This window comes from Leptinotarsa decemlineata, unplaced genomic scaffold, assembly GCF_025532065.1.
Source record: "Leptinotarsa decemlineata unplaced genomic scaffold, Ldec_3_MD MMD2_tig00003798_RagTag_RagTag, whole genome shotgun sequence".
In the NCBI taxonomy this organism is placed as follows: Eukaryota; Metazoa; Arthropoda; class Insecta; order Coleoptera; family Chrysomelidae; genus Leptinotarsa; species Leptinotarsa decemlineata.
Genome location: NW_027412596.1, coordinates 1,921,934 through 1,943,516, shown reverse-complemented (window position 1 = coordinate 1,943,516; position 21,583 = coordinate 1,921,934). Strand labels below are relative to the sequence as shown.

General features: G+C 34.8%; 1 protein-coding gene across 1 annotated transcript in view; it reads left to right on the top strand.

Moving 5' to 3' along the window:
* LOC111512282 (uncharacterized) overlaps window positions 1-19,816 on the top strand; it is a 38,388-nt gene extending 18,572 nt beyond the window's left edge. Inside the window, exons 2-5 of the mRNA XM_074178449.1 lie at window positions 3,508-3,700; window positions 5,681-5,829; window positions 17,928-18,061; window positions 19,190-19,816. Of these exons, the coding sequence (XP_074034550.1) occupies window positions 3,508-3,700; window positions 5,681-5,829; window positions 17,928-18,061; window positions 19,190-19,534 (821 nt within the window). The 3' untranslated portion in view covers window positions 19,535-19,816. The remainder of the gene's footprint in view (window positions 1-3,507; window positions 3,701-5,680; window positions 5,830-17,927; window positions 18,062-19,189) is intronic.
* The last annotated feature ends 1,767 nt before the right edge of the window (window positions 19,817-21,583 follow it).

The window sequence follows — 21,583 nt, the reverse complement described above, 5'->3', positions numbered from 1 at the left end:
GGAAGTCAAAGGAATGTACGAAGTCAAGTATTCGGGCATAATTATTGGCAATAATTAAAAATGGAACAAGCATGTTGACTATCTGACAAAAAAAAATGAGGAAGCTAATATATAAATTTCATCAGCTACAAAAGTTTCTATAAAAAAATGTACTCATATTAATTTACAAATCTCTAGCTGAATCACTTTTTCGTTATGGTATTCTGGTGTGGGGAGCAATGTATAAAAGTTCCTTGCAAACGCTGAACGTAATACAGAACTATATCCTGAAAATAATCTTGAAGAAAAAAAGATCATATCACACCAGTCTTATATATTTACAAGATCTTAGTAATATTCGAACATTATACTTTCATAGTTTATGTATGTATGTATTCAAAAACAAAATATTTCATAATTATGTTCCCACTGTTTATATTACTAGAAGTACAACAAACGAAATGCTACCCACTCCAAAATTCAATAAAAATATTTGTCATCGCTTTTTAACTTACACACTACCAAAAATTTGTAATATTCTACCCCTAAGGATAAAACATATTAAAAATTATAAAACCTCTATAGAATCATAAAAAATGTATCTTCGAAAATTACTTTGAATTTATCAAAATATTAGAACATCAATAGATACACTGCCACTAAATTGTTTCCTAACTCTCTGTTCACAAGTGTAATTTTCTATTAATTAGTATTACTTTGTAGCATAACACAAGTGTTGAGTCACTTAAAAAATAAATAAATAAATAAAGTATCAGGTGATCTAGTGGGCTCTTCTAAGAAACCACTTCTGCCAGTCTACCAATTTGGTTAATTGACAAACCCAAATGAGTTTTCAATTGATGTTATGTTTCAGCAAGACGAGGTACCTCCTAATTATGACATACTGGTTTAAAAGTGGCTATATGGCAATTATCTAAACCAGTGGATAAGTAAACCTGGTCCTGAAAAGTGACCCACTAGATTACATGACACCCTTAGATTTTTGTGTGGTGAAATCTAAAGTATATGTTACACAACCGAAGTTTATTCCAGAGCTCATGGTTGGCAATATGAAGTGTTTCTTACAAAATTACACCAGAAACATTCCATGATGTAAGAAATTAATTTGTAAAGAAACTTCATTATTGTCAGGAATTGAATTGTGAATGTTTTAAATATTTATTGTAATGAAAAAAAAAATTACTCGAGAACGATTATAGTTAGGTACATAGTATCTTTTATGAAATCATATTATTTTTCCCTGACCTATTTAAAACTGTAACGAAATATAGGGTGTTCTATTGAAAAATCACAACTTCGATATTGTCACTATTTTGAGCCACCTTTGGATTCGAAAATAATTCCCTTTTGCAGCCCTAATCAATATACATGTAATGAAATGGAGAAATTCCCGAAAAAAATTATGGTTCGGTTTACAGGGACCGTGTTGTATGGGGTGCCCCAACCTGTATATTATAGTTTTTTCTGAATGAATGCATGAATTTTCTATGAAAAAGCTTTATGAATATTAATTTTCAGATATCAAACGTTCAAGGGTTCATTGCCTTTAGTTGGGTTGTCCATAAATTCCTTCTGCAATCCAGTGCTTCACATTCACATAAAATTTGCTAGACTGTCCCTTCATTGTAATGCTTGCAGATAAGGTCTGTATAGAGCCCTATTTTATTAAGGTGTCCTCTAAATGGAAATGTTCAATAAGTTGTCCTGTAATTATTTTGAGTAGATCCCTACTGTTTTGAAACAGTTCTTTAACTTTTTTCTCAGAAGCCTGTTTATGAATGTCTTTCCTTGTTTATTCACATTCCCAAAAAAGGTCCTTCTTCCTTCGTCTCCCTTTCCCGCTTCTCCTAAACTCCTAGGTTATTAAGATTCTAAGAATATATCATCGAATGTTTTCTTATTTCTAATTCTCTGTGTGGTACTTGTAATCATGGCTATACTTTTATTGGCGTTTAATTTCAGTTCATTGGTTCCTAGGAAGATTTTAATATTTCTCAGTGCGACATTGATGCAAGTCAGAGTTGAGTATAGATATTTTCCAAAACATGCAATAAGGTTATCATTAGCATACAAATTAATGAAACCAAAATCATTGATGTAATTCATATCATTTATATAATTTATATTAATGCTCCCAGCACACTGTGTTGGGATACTTCGATATCATTTTGAATTTCATCTTATACGGACTCTACTATTTTAGTCACTTATAGTCTATTTTGTAAGATAAGATAAGATGTTTATTGACCTTTAAAAATTACAAAAATGTTTATGAGATGAATTCACAACATAAATGTGTAGGTGCGTCAAGACTGAGGTGTAGATATTAAAATATATATAAAATTTGTAAAGCTATGTAGAAATAGAAGTAGTGAATACTGTAAAAATGAGATGATCCTAGAAACTAGGCTTTATGTAAGGTAGTACGTTAAATAGACAGTACTTAATATTAAGTCCATATATGGAAAAAATATCTTCAATATTATAAAGTGGATTCACAAGAAGTGATTGTTTCAAGTAGTGTTTCAATTTTTTTGTAGTGAATGTCTTCCAATCCACCGGTATAAGGTTATATAGTTTAATTGGTAGATAGTCAGTCTGCTTCATTGTTTTAGTGTAGTTCACTCGAGGTAGTCTAAGTAAGATTGATTCAAAGAATTTCAACACAACCACATATCTCATATTTCATTTTATTCAATATGGAAAAAAGCAGTTAAAAGTATTTCCTTGTTCTTATAAGAAGAATCAGTTATCTGTAAATTAATTTAGACACCTGGGTGTAAAATTTGATAACAGGGAGGTTTTCCCAACATTGAATAAAATTACAGCAAAATCTTAAAAAATGTAATTGTCCTTTAGAATATGTGAATTTTAGCTGCAAGGCTATGAAAATAATTTACTGCTCACATGTGAGATTGATTCTTAATTACAGTTGTGGTGTCTGATCTCTACAATATGACTGCTATGTTATGTAAATTGAATGTGTCCAAGAAAAGTTTTTAAGATGTTGTACTTCAGTACTTCTTGCTAAAAGAGATTGGTATGAATATGATTGTAAATTTCTCATTGTACCCTGTATTATATTGTATTATACTTGAAATGTTAATTCCTTGTAAAAGCTATAATAGTCATTACGTTAAACTTTACTTTGGTCCTTCATGCCACCTAACAAGCTGGGTAAAGATAGGCAGTTGTCAGGAATACCTAAATGTTTCTCAATCCATGTGAAGTGGCGAAAAATAATATACATTATTATACTATTAAACATTTGAAAATATCATTTGATAATATCGGTTGAAATTTATTGAAAAAGATTGTTTCATATATCCAGTCCACGGACATCAATTACTTATAGTATTTATGTGGAAAAAATTCATCTAGAAACATTAGAAAATTGTAAAATAAACAAAATGAATGAAGAACACATTCACAAACAGGCAACTTTTTCTTGCAATTTAGCAAATGAATCTTCATTTTTTAGATATATTTAAAAAAAAATATTTGCAGGATCCTATCAGCCCAGCAATGAGTTGATGTTGAGGTTTTATGCCTACTTCAAGCAAGGTACTCTTGGGGATTGTCAAGGTTCTCGACCAGCATTTTGGGATGTTGTTGGAAGAGCCAAGTATGATGCATGGAAGGCCCTTCAAGGAATGTCTAAAGAAGAGTCTATGGCCAAATATGTTGACGAACTTCATTCGTGAGTTTCGTTAATCTCAACTTCATCATATGCTGATTAAATTATATTTTACTTAGATGAGTCCACACCTTAAGTTGCAGCTACTTTTTTTTTTTGCTTGAAAAAAAGACCCTGCCCTACTGTTACTGCTACTGTTACTTTTATAAAATACCGGTAAAAAATCGTTATTTTTGTGACCAGATGTAGCCAAGATATGAATTGTTCACAAAATAACGTATCAGATACGAAATTTTTTCCTACTTTTTGGGTACCGTCTTCTATAATCCATAAAATATGACTAGCTGTCTATGTCCCTTTGTTGCATTGCCTTCAGCTAAGGGCTCCGTTGTACAGCTCTATTTTGTTCAGGTGTGCTCTCACTGGACAGTGTCCAGTGAGTAGAACTATTAATATCGTCTTTATGAAAGTTTTCTTGTGTGTTTTACCAGGTAAACTTCTCTCTTTCATTGGTGTCAGTGCTCCCCAGGTCAGACACATTCCATTTCTCAACATAGTTACTTATAAATATAGCATCTTATGTTGAATTAATAAGAAAAAGGTATTAAGAAAAAATAAAGATGCTCTTTCATGTGATAGCCATAGACACAACAAAATTCCTAGTGGATTTCAGAATTTTTTGAACATGCCTTAGTGAACAGATTTTTTGAATACATTTGGAATCACACAAAGTGATCGGAACGATTTCCAATGTAAGAAATCAGTTAACACTGTCTTAATTTCATTGTATTTTCAACTGGTAAAATATCAGCAGTATAAGTAATATTACTAATGACTATGTGGCATATGCCGACGACTTTACCCTTATCTTATCGGAATGAAGTGAAAATAACAAAAAGCAACTACCTATTACAGGATATGGTCTTCAACTATGACGAAACCCAAATATTAAGATTTTATTCTCAGATAAAAAATTGTCATTCTCCGACTTTTGCCACAGAATGTTCTATTAGTAGTTCGCCTACTTCAGTAAATATATTGAGTGTGCAAGTTGATAAATGTCGTACGAAGAAAAATCATGTGAAACACTCATATCAAAATTTTCCTCTTTCACATATTTGTTCAGAAACATTAGTAAAATTCTTGCTAAGATGCAGCCGTTAAGTATGTATTTTACTTATATTGATTCCTGTATTCGATACGGAATATGTCAGGGTTCATCTACACTTGCTCAAGATATTTCTATTTCGTAAAAAACATCAGAAGTATTGCATAAGTTCTGAGCTACATTCTTGCAGAAACATATCTGTGGAATTTGAAATAATGCCTTTAATTTTTACGTACATTTTTGAGGTTAATGCGTAATAAATTTCAAAATAAGTCGAAATTCGGAACAGTCCACGACATTGCCAATATGAACACTAGACATAAAAGTAACTTATATGCTCCATTTTCGAAGTTGAAAGTGAACTATAATTCTCTAGAGGGAATTGGAATTTGAATTTTCAATAGATTACCTCAAGTGTCTGTCTATTTATCTAAGAAATCAAAGATAGTATGTCGTTAAGTAGATTTACTAAATCTTGACGAAGCCATTAACATGCATCTATTAATCTGTGGAAAATAAAATTGTATTTTATTTTAGTGATTTTAAACATATACAAGTTTATTGTTTGTGTTCAAAATGTCTTAAGTTGTTTGCACAATAAACTGTAGAACTCGTAAATACTTTAGGCTCTCATTGAGTTTTTCCCCAACACCAAACCGTTATTTTAACACCTCGACACGTGTTTCGATCACCAAGTGATCATCTTCAAAAGGAAGATCAAACTGTTTAATCTTCCTCTTGAAGATGATCACTGATTAATCTTCCTCTTGAAGATGATCACTTGGTGGTCGAAACACATGTTGAGGTGTTAAAGGTGTTGAGAAAAAAAACTCCAGTAATAATCATTACTACACCAAAGGTTCCAAACAGTGCATCATGAGTTATTGAATGTTTATTTCTCAAATAGTAGTGTTTAAAAAAGTGTAATTTTTTAGGATTGTTGAAACAATGAGCTACTCAGACAAGGTAGCAAATTTCTTGGAAGCCCCCACAGACGAATTAGATTCAATCAATATAGATGATTTGCAGTTAGTGGCTGGAGATGTGATAGAAAGAGTTAGGTCACTCCCTAATTCACCTTTGGGTAGGTAAAATGACAATTATATCTATTTAGTTTCATATGAAAAATACTTAGGAAAAGACCTTCTTTTTCATGTATTTATTTACGGGCAAGCCCATTTAAAGTATAAATTACAATGTTGAATTATAATTAAAGAATTAAATTAAAATAAAATCAAATAAGGTACTGAAATACAAATTTCAACTGAGAATAGCTTGAAAGGGGTTAATTTAGAGTATAAAACGTTGAAACTTTTTGGGGTAATAGACCTGTTTTATACTGTTTTAAACGTAACTTATTCTCAAAATGGAATTGTCTCCATAAAAGTGACTAATCTGTCAATAGCAATATTCAATATGATAACATATGTCACAAAAAGGATTTGAAGCTTTATAACTTCCATTTATTATATGCGAGTGCTTGCGAATAGCTGGATGTGCTATCCTCTTCTTGGCTCTACTCCAACTGAACGTTTTATCTTTTTGTTTGTTCTTTTATGCGGTTAGAATGCCTTAGTGCAAGTACTGCAGGTAAATTTGCTTGTATTTGGGTTACATCAGGTAATATTCTTTATGTTGGATTTTCTCTAGGTTCACTGTTTCTAGGAATGTGTATTGTATTGTGTAGTATATTGAATGTTAGGTCTTGGTGTGTTTTGATTTGTATTTGTTCCTCAATAAGTGAATTATGACTTTTGAGTTTATGGATGTTTAAGTTTTTCCAGATATCCAGATATATATATATATAGATATATATATATATATATATATATATATATATATATATATATATATATATATATATATATATATATATATATATATATATATCTCGATATATATATCGATATACCTTTTGGATCTTACGAAATTGGTGATATTGAAAATTTAATAAGCAGATATATTTTGCCTAAAACGTACAAGGAAAATCCGTTAGGAATTTTTCTATCTCAAACCGAACAAAAATACGCTGAAAATCGAAATATTTTATTTGAAACACTCGATTTCCTACCTGCAAATAGCTTGACTCACATATTGGGGTTTTCGTCTACTCTTCTCAAGCCCAACTTGCATTACGCATCCGATCTACCTATGGATGGTTACGCTTTTCCCCGTGGGTTGACCAATAATTGACTACACCGAATAATCAAACTTAACTTTATTTCACTTCAAATACAACAAACACTTCAAGTAAACTTCAACTATTATTCGAATGTCTATCGCCTTCCTAAAATGCTTCGCGTACCGCACTGTAGCTTCCACTTGACTGTCCCGATATGTTTGTGGCTAGCGTTTAAATATCGTAATCGAATGACGTAGAAATTTCGCCGAAGTTCTTTCGAAATCGGTAGCATTATTCTTGCTGATTCTTGAGCGGCAGGGAACATTGTGCATTCGCGCGCTCTTAACTAAGTCACGTTTGGTTTATGGTTACCAATGGCGACCGACGTTATTTTCTTTCGGGCATGATTTACAACACTACCCCCTTCCCTGAAGTTGTTCGTCCCGAACAGCATTTCAAGAGGGGACATCACGACCCATGTAAGGACTCAGCCTCTCTATGTGAACAACTTTAGGCTTGCTTTTGGGTGGAAATTAGATTGTATACACCAGATCGTTTATCTTTTTTGGTAACCAAGTAAGGTCCTTGCCATGGTCTCTACAACTTGGGACACAAACCTTTCCAACGGTGGGGTTGGTAGAGCCACACTGCATCGCCCTCCTTGAAGCTCACTGGCTGCGACTTTTTGTCGCTGAAAAGTTTGGTCCTGGCAAATTCGTGTGCAATTTCCAGTGTCTCCTTCAGGTCATTCACATACTCTGAAAGAGGTACCCTCTTGAGATTCATCGAAAGGACTGCCATACAATACATCTATCGGAAGCTTCAGTTCTCTACCATTTAACAACATGGATTGTGGTTACACCATCATGTTGGGAGCTCCTGTATGCCAACAGAAAAAAAAAACAATTTATCCCAGTTTCTTTGGTTTTCAGAGACAAACATCAAGAGGTAGTTATTGATGATGCGATTATGCCTCTCGACCATTCCATCGGATTGTGGGTGAAGAGCAGTTGTTCTTGTCTTCTTTTTTCCCAACATAGTCATCATTTCCTTCCATAAATCCGATTCGAAGTTGCGGCCCTGATCCGAGTCTAGTTCTTGGGGTACTCCGTGCCTGGCAATTACGTTCTGCATCTTGGTTGGGTAAGGCTACTACTTCAGGCCATTTGGAAAAGTAGTTCATCACAACCATAAGGTACTTGTTACTGGATGTGGTCATAGGGAGTAGTCCCAAAATGTCGACTGCGATTCTCTCGAAAGGACACCCAGAGGTACTGTTTGAACTTTTCTCTCTGCCTTGTCTTCGGACCCTTTCTCGAAGAGCACAGATCACAGCGCTCACATTACTCTTCCACGTATCGACAGCAATTGACCCAATAATACCTCTCACGCACTCTCGATAGAGTTCTATTTACTCCGAAATGCCCTCCGGTGCAACCATCGTGAACCTGTTCGAGGATACTCGGGATACACGTCTTAGGAAGGATCATCTGGAATTTGTGGGTTCTTCCATCCGGGCTTTCCCATTTCCGAGTGAGTAGGTCATCTCAAATGCTCATGGAGTCCTATTGGAGCCAGTAACCCTTTTCTTGCAAGCCGTGATTGGAAATCTCTTGCCAATACGGTCTCGCTCCTTTGACAATCCATTCTCGTACAGTTTTCAAGACGGGATCCTCCTGCGGTACGATGATGTCTTGCCCCGTCAGGAAGGTAGTGTCAACCTCAGAGGCTGTTAACGACCGTACCACACACACCAAAGTCAAATGACTCCTCAAATTGGCTGTCCGTATCCCTGGACAAGGGAACCCGAAGCGGCGGGAGGTAGGGGAGCATATCTCCCTATCAGAGCTGTCCGTAAAGGAGTTTCTGCCCGCTACCTTATCACGTCTGGTGGGAAGTTCTTCTTCTGGTAGCTGGGTATCCTTGTCTTCCTGGCGTTGGCAAAATTTGCATCTGGATGTCAGGCATGGTCTTCTTGTAAGGCTATCTGCGTTTCCGTGACTCTTTCCTTTCCGATGTTGAATTTGAAAGTCGTAAGTTTGTAACTTTTCGATCCAACTTGCTATTTGTCCTTCTGGTGTTCTGAAGTTGAAGAGCCATCGAAGTGCTGAGTGGTCTGACCTGATAAAAAATTTACAGCCATATAAAAAGGAGTTGTAATGATCCATCGCTTTGACCACTGTGAGGAGTTCTTTTCTATTAACGCAGTAATTTCTTTCCGACGTTCCCAAGGACTTACTAAAATAGCTGATGATGACTTCTTCTTCTTCTTGTACCTAGAAAAGTACTGCTCCTATTCCATGTTGGGATGCATCCGTGTCCAATATAAACAAGCCCTCCTCCTTTGGGTATGCCAGGATCGGTGCGCTGGTCAAATATCTCTTCAGGGTAGCAAATGCTTGTTGGCAATCTGCGGACCAAAACGAAAGGTGTTTTCTTTTCAGTTAAGCTATGCAGCGGTTTGGCGATTTTTCCAAAGTCCTTCACGAAACGCCGGTAATAGCTACAGAGTCCAAGAAAGCTTCTTACGTCATGCTTGCTCTTCAGTGTTGGCCATTCTTGCACTGCCTTGATTTTCTCTGGATCTGTTTCAACTCCAGTTGAAGACACAACGTGTCCCAAGAAATTCACCTTTTCCTGAAAGAGGCAGCACTTCTTGGGATTGATCTGCAAATGAACATTCCGTAGCCTCGTGAAAACACTCCTCAAGTTTGACAGATGTTCGTCAAAACTTTTTCCACTGACTATAATGTCATCAAGATAGATCAAACATGTTTTCCAGGTAAGTCCTCTCATCACCAACTCCATCAAGCGATCAAATGTTGCGGGTGCATTGCATAAACGGCATAAACTTAAAAACTGCTATAATCCATTGCCGGTGGAAAAGGCAGTAATTTCTTTATCCTCGGGGCGAACGGCCACCTGCCAATATCCGCTTTTCAGATCTAATGTTGAGAACCATCTGCATTCGGCCAAGATGTTCAAGGTATCATCTATTCTAGGGAGAGGGTAACTGTCCTTTCTGGTGATATCATTAAGCCTCCTGTAGTCTACACAAAATCTCATCGATCCATCTTTCTTAGTCACTAACACAACAGGTGACGACCAGGGGCTGTTTGATTTCTCGATTACTCCTTCCTCCAACACGTTCTTAACAAAGGATGCAGCTTCGTCTTGCTTTGCGAAGGGAAGACGTCTTGGTGGTTGACGTATGGGCTTGGCATCGCCAGTATCGATGCGATGTTGAACTAGATCCGTTCGACCAATAATTTTGCCCTTCAAAAACATATCGTTCTTCTTCAGACAGATGGTTCCACGTCTTCTTGTGAAAGTCTCCGAGTTCCTTTTCGGATTGTTGGGCGCGCTGTAGAGGGACTTCTTCTTCGATTCTGGCAATTTTCACGATCAGTTCGCAGGTGCCTATTACTTGCCCTTTCTTGAAAGTCACTCTGTTATTATTAGGTTTTATTATTCTTACTGGAATGGTCTGATTGTTACCATTCACGAAGGATCTGACCACAATAATTCCTGCTTCAGAGCCATTAGATGGCTCTATCAATGCTGTACCCAAGCCGCCATGCCCAGCAATTTCCGCTTGAATAATTTTCTCGGTGTTAGGAGAGATTCTGGAATTTTCCAGTATAACCACCTTGACGCTGTCATAAGACTGAGAGATCACTTCGAGCAAAATTTCCTCATTTCAAACTTTCAGCAGTTTGTTCCTTATGTCCACCACGAACGTAGGGGGACATGATGTCTAGTCCCAAAATGAACTCGTCGACGATGTTGGCCACTAATACCTTAGTTTCTATTTCGGAGTGTCCAAGCCTAAATCTCATTTCAGCTTCTCCATAGACTGTCAATCTATCTCCAGTGGCTGTTTCTAGAACAGGTACTACTGATAATTTCTTCAAACTGCTTCTGTTGGAAATGTCGGTTCTCATTACTGACCTCGTTGCTCCAGTATCGATGGTGAAAATGCACTAATGATTATTCAAAAATCCGTCGACAACTAAGCTGTTAGTGTTGCGTCCAATCATGGAAATCGAATATCTGTGGGCTTGGGATGCAGCAGCCAATGTATCCCCCCTAACACCGGCTGAATTCAGTTTTCCGAACACCGACGCTCTAGTTCGGGTGATCCCGAACGCCAGTATCTTCTTTCGTTGGATATTGAACGAGATCGACAGTCCCGCCTTAAATATCCTTCTCTGCCGCAGTTATAACATTTAGGCCGTCCTCTTGCCTTGGGTGCAGTTCCATTCATCAAATTTTTCTTAAAGAGTTCTTCAAGACCTACCATGAGTCGATCTGTTCCTTCGTCTTCCTTTTCATTGATGGTCCTCACTAGAACTTTTCTTTGTTGTCGTGAAGCATTTTTAGCAGCTTCAAATTGTAGGGCATAAATGATAGCTTCATTCAATTTTTATGACTTGCCATTCTCAATGACTGCTGCAGCTCCGTAATATGAACCCCGTCGATGAAACTATGGGCACTAATACAGTGGGTGAAGTTATCCGGTGCTTCTAGGTAGGCGAGTCACTAACCTTTCAACTTCAGCTCCAAATTCTTGCGAGCTTTCTGATGGACATTGGGTTCTCACCTTCGGTTGATCTTGGTAGACTTGTTGAAGGTACTCACTACCATATCTGACCTCCAAAGCTTATACGACTGCTTCATAATCCTTCTGCCTATTCACTGGAATATTTTGCAGAATTTCGGAAGCCTTTCCTCATAGTGCCAGTATGAGAGCTGTTGCTTTCTCCTCATCTCTCCACTCATTATTTTCTGCAGCGGCCTCAAATTGTCTCCTATAAATTAACCCATGAAGATTCGCCATCGAAAGTTGAAGTTTTAATAAAACTACTGCTAGAAGGGGAAGATTGTTTTCGATTTGCATTTTTCCACAATAATCCTTTTCGGTTGCGGTAATTCTTTCCGAAGTTCCCGGAAAATCTATTCAAACTTTTTGTTGACTCTTTCAAGTTTCCTTCCGACTCATTCAAGCTTTTCATCAACTACTTTTTCCAATCCCTCCTTTGTTTCCTGAAATAATTCTCCAAATTCTTCCTGAATATATTTCTGTATCTCCCCTTTACTCATTTGGGAAGATTATGAATCTTCCAATAAATGAAGGTACATCTGATTGTCTTTTTCCTGCCCTTCCTGTTTTTCCTGAATATTTACAGGCAAATCTCTGTCTTTTTCCTGTTTTTCTTGAATACCTAGTAGTATTTCACGATCTTCATTTCGGCATAATTGTTCTTCCTCTCTTCTGCGATTTTCATTCTCTGCCAGGCCCGCTTGCAAAGCCTCGAACATTTTCTTAAACTCTTCCATCTCATCGTAATCGACACTCCTTGTTTTCACTATAAAACAGTAAATTTTTAGTCAATTATCCCACTTCTGACACCAAATGTTACGTTTTTCCCCGTGGGTTGACCAATAATTGACTACACTGAATAATCAAACTTAACTTTATTTCACTTTCAATACAACAAACACTTCAACTAAACTTCAACTATTATTTGCATGTCTATCGCCTTCCTCGATCGTTTCGCGTACCGCCGAAGTTCCGTCGAAATCGGTAGCATTATTCTTTCTTATTCTAGAGCGGCAGGAAACATTGTGCATTCGCGCGCTCTTAGCTACGCCACGTTTGGTTTATGGTTACCAGTGGCGATCGGCGTTATTTTCTTTCGGGCATGATTTACAACAATATATACAGTCTTGAACAGATAACAAAGTATGAGTGCTTTTTCTCTGATAGCCTTTAAAAGCCACTTCCACCTCTTTGAGATTTCAAGTCTTCATTTACATCAGTAGGTAAAATAAACAGTTTAGTGAATGGTCTGACGAAACTGCCTTTTTTTCATAAGGATTTGAACGCACACCACGCCGTCTCTGTTAGGAAACATTTCAGTGACGCGACTCGGTAACCAGTCATTTCTAAATGCTTTCTAAAGGCATTTTCATCTATCACTACAACCATGTTTCCTACTTTAGTGGGCTCGCGTCTGGAATGCCACCTACTTCTTGGAATCAGGGTAGGTCGTTATTCTTTGACCTACCTTTTCTAATATGCATAGGCCAAACGTTCAGCCAACCACCACTGTTTTCTCTCAAATATGTCACTTTTGCTCTCACTGTAAATAATGACACTCGTTAACAGAAAATGGTTGGGAGTGATCGCTTCTGAGTCATTAGGGTATACTGAGATTTGAGTTAAGGGTATAGAACTTAATTTATATACAATTTCGGCCATCAAAGTTTGAAGAACTTCTCTCTGTGGAAAGCTGTTTCTAAAGTTACTTTGAGAGCCTTTTTCAAGAAATGCATCATACATTCCCATACATTCAACCCTCCAGCTAGCAGCTGGAGGGTGGAATTTTCACAAAGTACCCCGGTAACTAACTTCTGCCAATTTCGTAAAATCCAACGGACTAGTAGCTTCTTTGAGCTCTCTTTCTGCTCAAATGAAATTTATTCTATTGCCTGTGATAAACTGTTTAGGTTGTTCATGGCAAGAAATAATTGGAATGCAAGATTTGTTGAACTCATGTTAAGTGTTGCAACAGTCTCAATAAGGGCAGCCCTATTGATGAGACACAAGAAAAAGCACTCCTTACCTCTTTTCCTTTTAACTAAAAATCTATTCCAACATACGTCAACGGAAATACTAGACTCTCCACTGATAACATTTCCATTTCAGGTGCAACTGGTTATCATTTTCTGATGCGACCTCCCTGCCAATTTTTTTTAAATCACAGCTCAACGAATATGTAGGATTCAAAACTTTCCTCTTAGATTATTATCAATAACAGTTTCCACACCGATGTGACCAGCTTCAAACAAATTACTCCATTCTCTTCTAAAAGAGGGGATAGTGTGAAAAGTCGGCTAGACTTTGAAATATCACAGTCTTTATTTACCTCGAAATATTCAGAGGAAAAAATTCATTTGACTTTTCATGATCCACAATAAATTTGATTATTCAATTTGAAAAACATTACTATTCTTATGAATTTCTCCCAATCTGCAAGATAAAAACATGGGAAATCTTCATTCTGAGAACTATCATCGAGTCTGTCCCTCTATATTATATTCTTATTCTTCATAGATAGCTTCAGAAACTTGTAAATCCAATTTTGTATACTTTGTTGATTGAGTGGTGCAACTTTATACTTGTCAACGACAAAACAAGTGTAGATTTCACTATCATTGTTATGTCTTATAGTGAAGAATCCAACTATTGAATGTACTCTATCGCTGGCATTGCAAAACATACATCAATCTACCTTCTATATGCAAGGAATTCTTGGAGTACCTGTTCACAACAATGGGGGCTAATACTTGGAAAGTCATAAAGCCACGATTGCCATTCTAGAAACAAATTTTCAGGTTACTCCAAATCCCAATCTATGTTGCTTCTCCAGACATTCTGCATAAGTATTCTTGCCTTTATGAAAGTTGTTGCATTTTTTTCTAGATGAACAGATGGTGATGATATGGCGCCAAAAATCAATACATTAATTCATATACATGGGGGGCTTCTCCAATGTGATTCTCATATCGCCATAGGAAAGGTGGACAACATCCATACTCTTTTTAATCATCACTTGGTGGATCACTTCCCTAATCTTCCCCCACTGAATACAACGTTTCTGTCTATAACGCCATAACACAGATACCAATGAAGGTACGAAGTCTGGGCCTTGCAATAAGAAGTCATTCAAGCTATATCTAGACGATTTGACTGCAGCTTTAAAAAAAAATTGATTTTGTCAGAAAGGGACTTCCAGACTGCGAAATGTAGTAGAAACCAGTTCTCTGAATTTTCTGTTATTTCTTGAATCTCTAATTTTCCTTCATTTATGTAATCTTGAATCTTTGCATGATACTGTTTGGCGAATTCGTTGTCGTGGTTCATTTTCCATTCCTAGCAAGTGAGACATTTTATTGTTTTCAGTTTGCTGTCAGGTTATGTTGCCTCAAAATTTCTTCAGAGATGACCTATTTCGTGATGAATTTCACTAGTTCGGACTTCCATTGTCTACTATATAAAATGATTTGAAATCCCTGAAACAAGTAAAACAGAATAATTAAAAAAGAATAGTTGAAAATAACAATTATATTAAGCAACAATAAACCTGAAATGAAATGATAGTGAAATAACCTACAAGTAAAAATATAATAATTGAATAAATAAAAATTAAAGGAATGAAAAAAGAAAATAATAAAAAATAAAAAAGTGTAGAGATTCCAAGTCACGTTAGTTCACGACGTTTCGATTGTAGATCGTCATCACCCGAAGACGATTGTAGATACCAACAATCGAAACGTCGTGAACTAACGTGACTTGGAATCTCTACACTTTTTTATTTTTCATTATTTTCTTTTTTCATTCCTTTAATTTTTATTTATTCAATTATTATATTTTTACTTGTAGGTTATTTCACTATCATTTCATTTCAGGTTTATTGTTGCTTAATATAATTGTTATTTTCAACTATTCTTTTTTAATTATTCTGTTTTACTTGTTTCAGGGATTTCAAATCATTTTATATAGTAGACAATGGAAGTCCGAACTAGTGAAATTCATCACGAAACATTGTCAATCACCTTCAAACAAACTGACCTATTTCGTGTCTGATTCATACAATTTTGTCAAATATATCTATGAATTGCTAGATAAAAAAAAACATGTGGAAGCACTTTCCTTCGAATTTTTGAAAGCATTTAATTTCATTGACCTAAAGATAATCGAAAGTAAATTGTATTCCCTTGGTTTTGGTGGAAATTTCTTGTCATGGCTGATGTCATACGTGTGCTTCAGAAAAATATCAGTTGGAATCAGATCATAAATCAGAATATTATGAGATAGACCTGGGAGTTCCTCAGGGATCGATTCTAGGACCGCTTATTTTTTGTTATTCATAAACGATCTACCTGACCTTATTAGTTCTCTATACAGATCAGATAATACTACATTGGCAACTAATTCAAATAGTCCTGAAGACTTCCAAAAAAACTTTATGATTTTGCCAGAGGAATTCATAAAATGGTGTGAAAGAAATTCCTTGACAGTGAATGCAGAAAAAACAGTTTGTATGCATTTCATTCTAGATGGAAATCTGTAACTGGTATTCAAGTAGTTATCAGAAATAGTACTATTCATCTTTTTGAAGTTACAAAATTCCTTGAAACATATATAAAGAGTGAATTGGGTTGGGAAAATAGTATTGATGACATAAGCAAAAAAGTGAGCACAAGTTATTAAGCTATATTGCAATTAATACCAATCAACCCATTAATATATATTATGATTTAATCTACTCGTATCATATGACATCAACATCTGAGGATGCTCTAGTAACTCAAGCAGAATATTTGTTTCCCCAACTCATTTTCAGCATAAAATGAATTGTGTCGAAAATTTAAAATTTTAACAATTCCATGTATTTATATTTTCAAATGTATAATGATATTTATGCAACATATTGACATGCATCAAAGAGTTTCTCACCATGATTACCCAACTCATCAGAACTCCTGCACATAGCTCATCATTTTATACCTCATATAGAGGTATAAACTTTTCCAGTCATCTTCCTACAAACCTGAGAGAACTACGGAATAAAAATCCCTTCAAATCAAAATTGAAAGGATATTTGCAAGATAAATGTTACTGTAGTGTCAAATAATTTTTTGATGCAAAATGAAGATATGTTTGCTTGTGCCTATGAAAATAAATTGAATAAATTTAATTTTGTTGATTGGTAATGTGTCTACTATCCCAATTAGCTTTGACACAGTTATATCCAGTCCTATAAAATTTACATTCTTCGATCGATAGAAAAGCACTTGTTGGGAAATCTTGCCATGAAGTACTCAATTCTTCATTGCTTCAAATTTGACTTTAGAGAGAGATGCAGACTGTAAACACCGTTTAAAATTTGTTTGTCTGTCGACCGCAATGTGAAAATCAATTTCTGCTATACCAGCCATGCTGATATGAAATGAGACAATAAAATTTCTTTGTAATCCTTGTTCTGGAAATAATTTTCTGAAAAAAGATAGGTGCCTACTGCTGGTTCCAAACCAAATTGGAAACTGTAATTTTTCTCTACTATAGAGAAAAGTTATAAAGTGTTACAAGTTGTCCTTAGAATTTTTCAATTTGATAGAATGCTTGGGCAAACATGGATGTGACTCAGAAAGTGAGGATAGCTTTCTTTTTGACTTCACAGAATGTTTATCAGTGTATGCCATCAAAGACTACAGAATCAGAGTAGAGATCTAAGTTTAGTTCATACAGTTACATAAAACATTTACCATATGTTAAGATACTTTATATTCTGTTCTGACTATGAACGTCACGAGGGAAGTGTGGGTCACAAAACAATATGGAATATAAAAACCAGAAAGCTGAACTCTGCTGTAGGGCCTTTATTATTCCTAAAATATTCAAATCTAACCATTCTTAGCTCCTTTAGGCTCTTCTACTATTCTTTTACAAAAACCAAAATGCTATTAAAATTCAGAAAACGTTTGAGATTTCTAAAAAAAAAAATTCTGAAAATAATTTTGGTTCGTGAAAAGTTACACCTACTTGAATTTTATTTATTTATTTCCTCTCCAGTTTTTTCTCAGTGAATGATATTTTTATCATGTCATATTACAAGAAGGCAAAAAGCTCAAGTTTGTGTTTGGGTTTCATTTGTTTATATTATAGAATGATGGTCATACAAATTCATGTAGTACAAATGTTTTATTTTGTTTTTAAATTTTTCTGTTTCGACCTGAGGACATTGATTTTGCAATATTGTGATTTATTGGTTTGTTATTCACTTACCTAGAAATTGTAAATAACAAAATGTTTGTCAATAAAATGTTATTCACAATCCTCCGACAATAAACATTTATTTAACATCAAATATCTTGTAGGTTGTTCCCTAGTGCCACAGCTGAATAAAATAATTTCTCAAGCTATTATCGAAATTAAATCGGAAAAATGTATGAATTATATAAGTTATATAACTTCACTTTCTACTTTTCAGCTTCAAGAGAAGCGTCTCCTATCAGATTTGGATCTATAAATGATTCTAGTTTAGGATCTAGCCCATCTGTATCTCCAGAGAATCCAGTTGATGACTCTGATAGAAGTGATGATGAGTATATTGATACAATTGAGGTATGTTTCATTTTTATAATTATTTTCTAAGTTAGGCTAGCAGTAGGATGGCCTTAGCTATAAGTCATTTTTCAAAAGATAACATTTTAATAAATTGATGGATGTAGCCGTTACTACGTGTTAGTAGATTATAATAAAGAAAAGATAATTGAAACTTTCTATGTTTTTTACCACTTTTATTTGTAACTAACGTTACTGCAGTTTCGTCCTATAAGGACATTTTCAAATTTATACATTAAACTAACAATGGTTGATTAAATTAGCCCTTATATAGCACTCCTATAGGTAATAATCAACCATTGTTAGTGTTTAATGTATAAGTTTGAAAATGTCCTTATAGGACGCAACTGCAGTAACGTTAGTTACAAATAAAAGTGGTAAAAACATAGAAAGTTTCAATTCTCTTTTCTTCATGATAACATTTTACAATTTTCAACCCCTAATCCTTTTTCAATTGGAAGAAATCAAACTATGAATCAAATAACTAAGCACTCTGGACAATACCTGAAAGTTGAAAGAATGAAACACATTATTAACAAAGATTGCTAATGAAGTTAGTTCTTATATGTGTTCATTATTACATTGAGACAACCCTAGAAAATGTTTAAAAATATACTGAATAATCTAATCGTATGAAAATTCCCATGAAGTTCATCAATTACCCAGGGTTCCTGAACACATACATCTGATAAGTTCTTGTCAACTATCAAGAAGTATGTTTTGGTTGGTTTCCGGGTTTTGCAGTAGTTTTCTTTGGTTACAATCTCCAAGTTTCAACTGCAACTGCGGCAGTCATCTTCAGTGGCGTGGTCGAAGTACCAGTGGCGTATCAGTTGATACGCCAAGAAGATTGAAAATTGTAACCAAAGAAGACCACAACAAAACTTGGAAACCAACCAAAACATTAACGCCAGCCTTGACAGCCTACTTTCATTCTTATATCAAGAATTAGTTGGAACTAGTAGAGTTTAAAAATAAAACAAAATTTTAAAGCATTTCTGATATTCATTATTTATGGCTCGAAATATGGAGAAGTATATGTCGCATATAACAATATGGTTGGTTTGGTAAAATTAGTATACTGTTATTTGTCAAAATATAAGTAATCCAAAATAACATGTCTTACAGAATCCTGAGCCTCGCAAACCTGTTACAAGTTACATATCAAGTGAAGTTATTCCTAATGGATACATTCAAGGTGCTCAAAGTCATCATGTATCAAGAGCAAGAACTAGGTCATTTTCCAATGTAGATATATCACAAGAAATTTCCAGGGCAGTGCAGAGTTTGAAAAACGACATTGAGAGGTTGACAAATAAGGTCACCTCACTTGAAAATGACAATAGGAACATGGCGGCTTTGAGGAGGAAAGGAAATTTTCAAGGCATGTCGACACAGCTCATCATATTTATTATAACCTGGCCATTTGTTGCACACTACATAATGAGCAAGTTTCTGAGTAGGCGAAATTAATTAAAACTTGGGTGGAATATGTTTTATTACAGTTGATTACCTTAAGTGAAAAATATGGGATGATTGTTGTAATTTTTAACTTGATCTTGGTGATTTTTTTATTTTTAAGGTGATGTGTAGGTGTGTGTGTATAGTTGTCGAAATGGTCTGAAATGTTTTTGTTATGTATATATAAAGTTTTATATCTTATGGTTTGGAATAATTACATAGTGAAAAATAACTTTGTTTATTTAAATATTCCGAAATCCTATATTATTTTCCAAATATATGTTGTACAATTTTGATGGTCTATATCATTAATTTTCGTTTTTCATTTGTTTTTAGATAAGTGACACTATTGAACAAATTAAAAATTTTTCTACTCCCGTGTGTGAAATTTATATTCACGCATCAATATTTGTATGTAAAGTAAAATTTAATGCACCAGTGCATGAAATCCTAGCAGCTGGTTAACAGAAAAAAATATTTTAATGGGATTCATTTTACACCCACCTTCCAAAGCCTGTGGACTGTTAAGCACAGGATAGAAGTGGTTGGCTGTACTTTGAATTTTGATTTCAATATTACAATGATATAGTAATTTCATTATTGGTTAGTAAATTATTAATTTCTGATCAGTGATGGAGACAGCAGGTGATTGATATGATTGTGATTCAGAAATTGAAAGGAGTAATGTTTCTCTAGAAATAAACCCATAACAACAATGTCGATGTCTTTATTACCTAGCAAGCCATTTCGTTCATGCCTCTATCAACAAGTAAACTCAACGTCACAAACTATCTGACTCAGTAAATATCTCTAGAAACATACTACACCATGGATTGTTTAAAATGTAGAATTACCGGAAATGACGCCCTTGAGTTGTGATGGTTGTGAACGCAAAATGCATGGCTCATGGCTTTGAAAGGAAAACGGCTGTTGAAGTTTTATTGTGATTGTCTCACAGGGGTAAAATTAGTACCCAATTTAATCAAGAAGATTGATGAGTTGCTTTCTGAGGTTGAAGAACAAATCAAAAATTCAAAAAGAAACATGTACATCTTTTTCCGAAGAAACAGTCATAAATGAAATATACGAGAGACAAAAAAGAATGAACAATGTTATGATATTCAATCTAGCAGAAGATAATTCTTACAACTCAGACTTGAATACTGTTAAGGATATAGTTAAAGAAGTAACTCATGAGGATTTACATATTAAACAGATATTCAGAGTTGTACAGAAGAATAAAATTGGTAACCGTGCGTTGGAAGTTATTTTTACCAGTGTAGAAGATGCAAACAAGTTAATTAAATCAAAAGAAAAAAAAATGCACTCAAGGAAAAAAAATTCATTAATGCTGATCTAACTCCACTACATTTAAAAAACTGGCAAAATATGAAGAAAGAAGTCGATGATATCAAAGCAGAGGGGAGAAAATGTTACAATAAGATATGTGAATGGAGTACCTCAAATCACTGAAGCGGCTGCAAAAAAGTAAAACTCAATCAGCTTTCTGTGTATTTTCAAAATGTCGGCGGTACGAGAACAAAAATATTAGAATTTCAACAAAGTGTTATGTGTTCAAACTATAATATTATAATTTTAGTAGAAACATGGCTCAATAGAGACTTTTCCGATAGTGAACTGGGTTTAAAAGGTTTTACCATATATAGATTAGATAGAGACCAAACAAATAGCGATAAAAAAGAGGAGGAGGAATACTAATAGCCATTAACCTTCAATAACTGAGTTAATCGACATATCTCCTGACAATATAGAACATCTGTATGTTAAATTATCAATAGGTGCTTCAACAATCATTATCGGTGGTGTATATATTCCTCCTTCTTCTGTAGTGAATACTTATATGAAACATACTGCTACTGTTGATTATATTTTAGAAAAATACTGTACTAGCAAGATTATCCTTTGTGGTGACTATAATATACCCGACGCACTTTGGTTTAATGGAGAGCTTGGTCTGAATGTTGATTGTCCACAAAACTCACCTGCACTAGCTTTATTACATTCTTTTAGTTTCCATAATTTATATCAAATCAATAATAT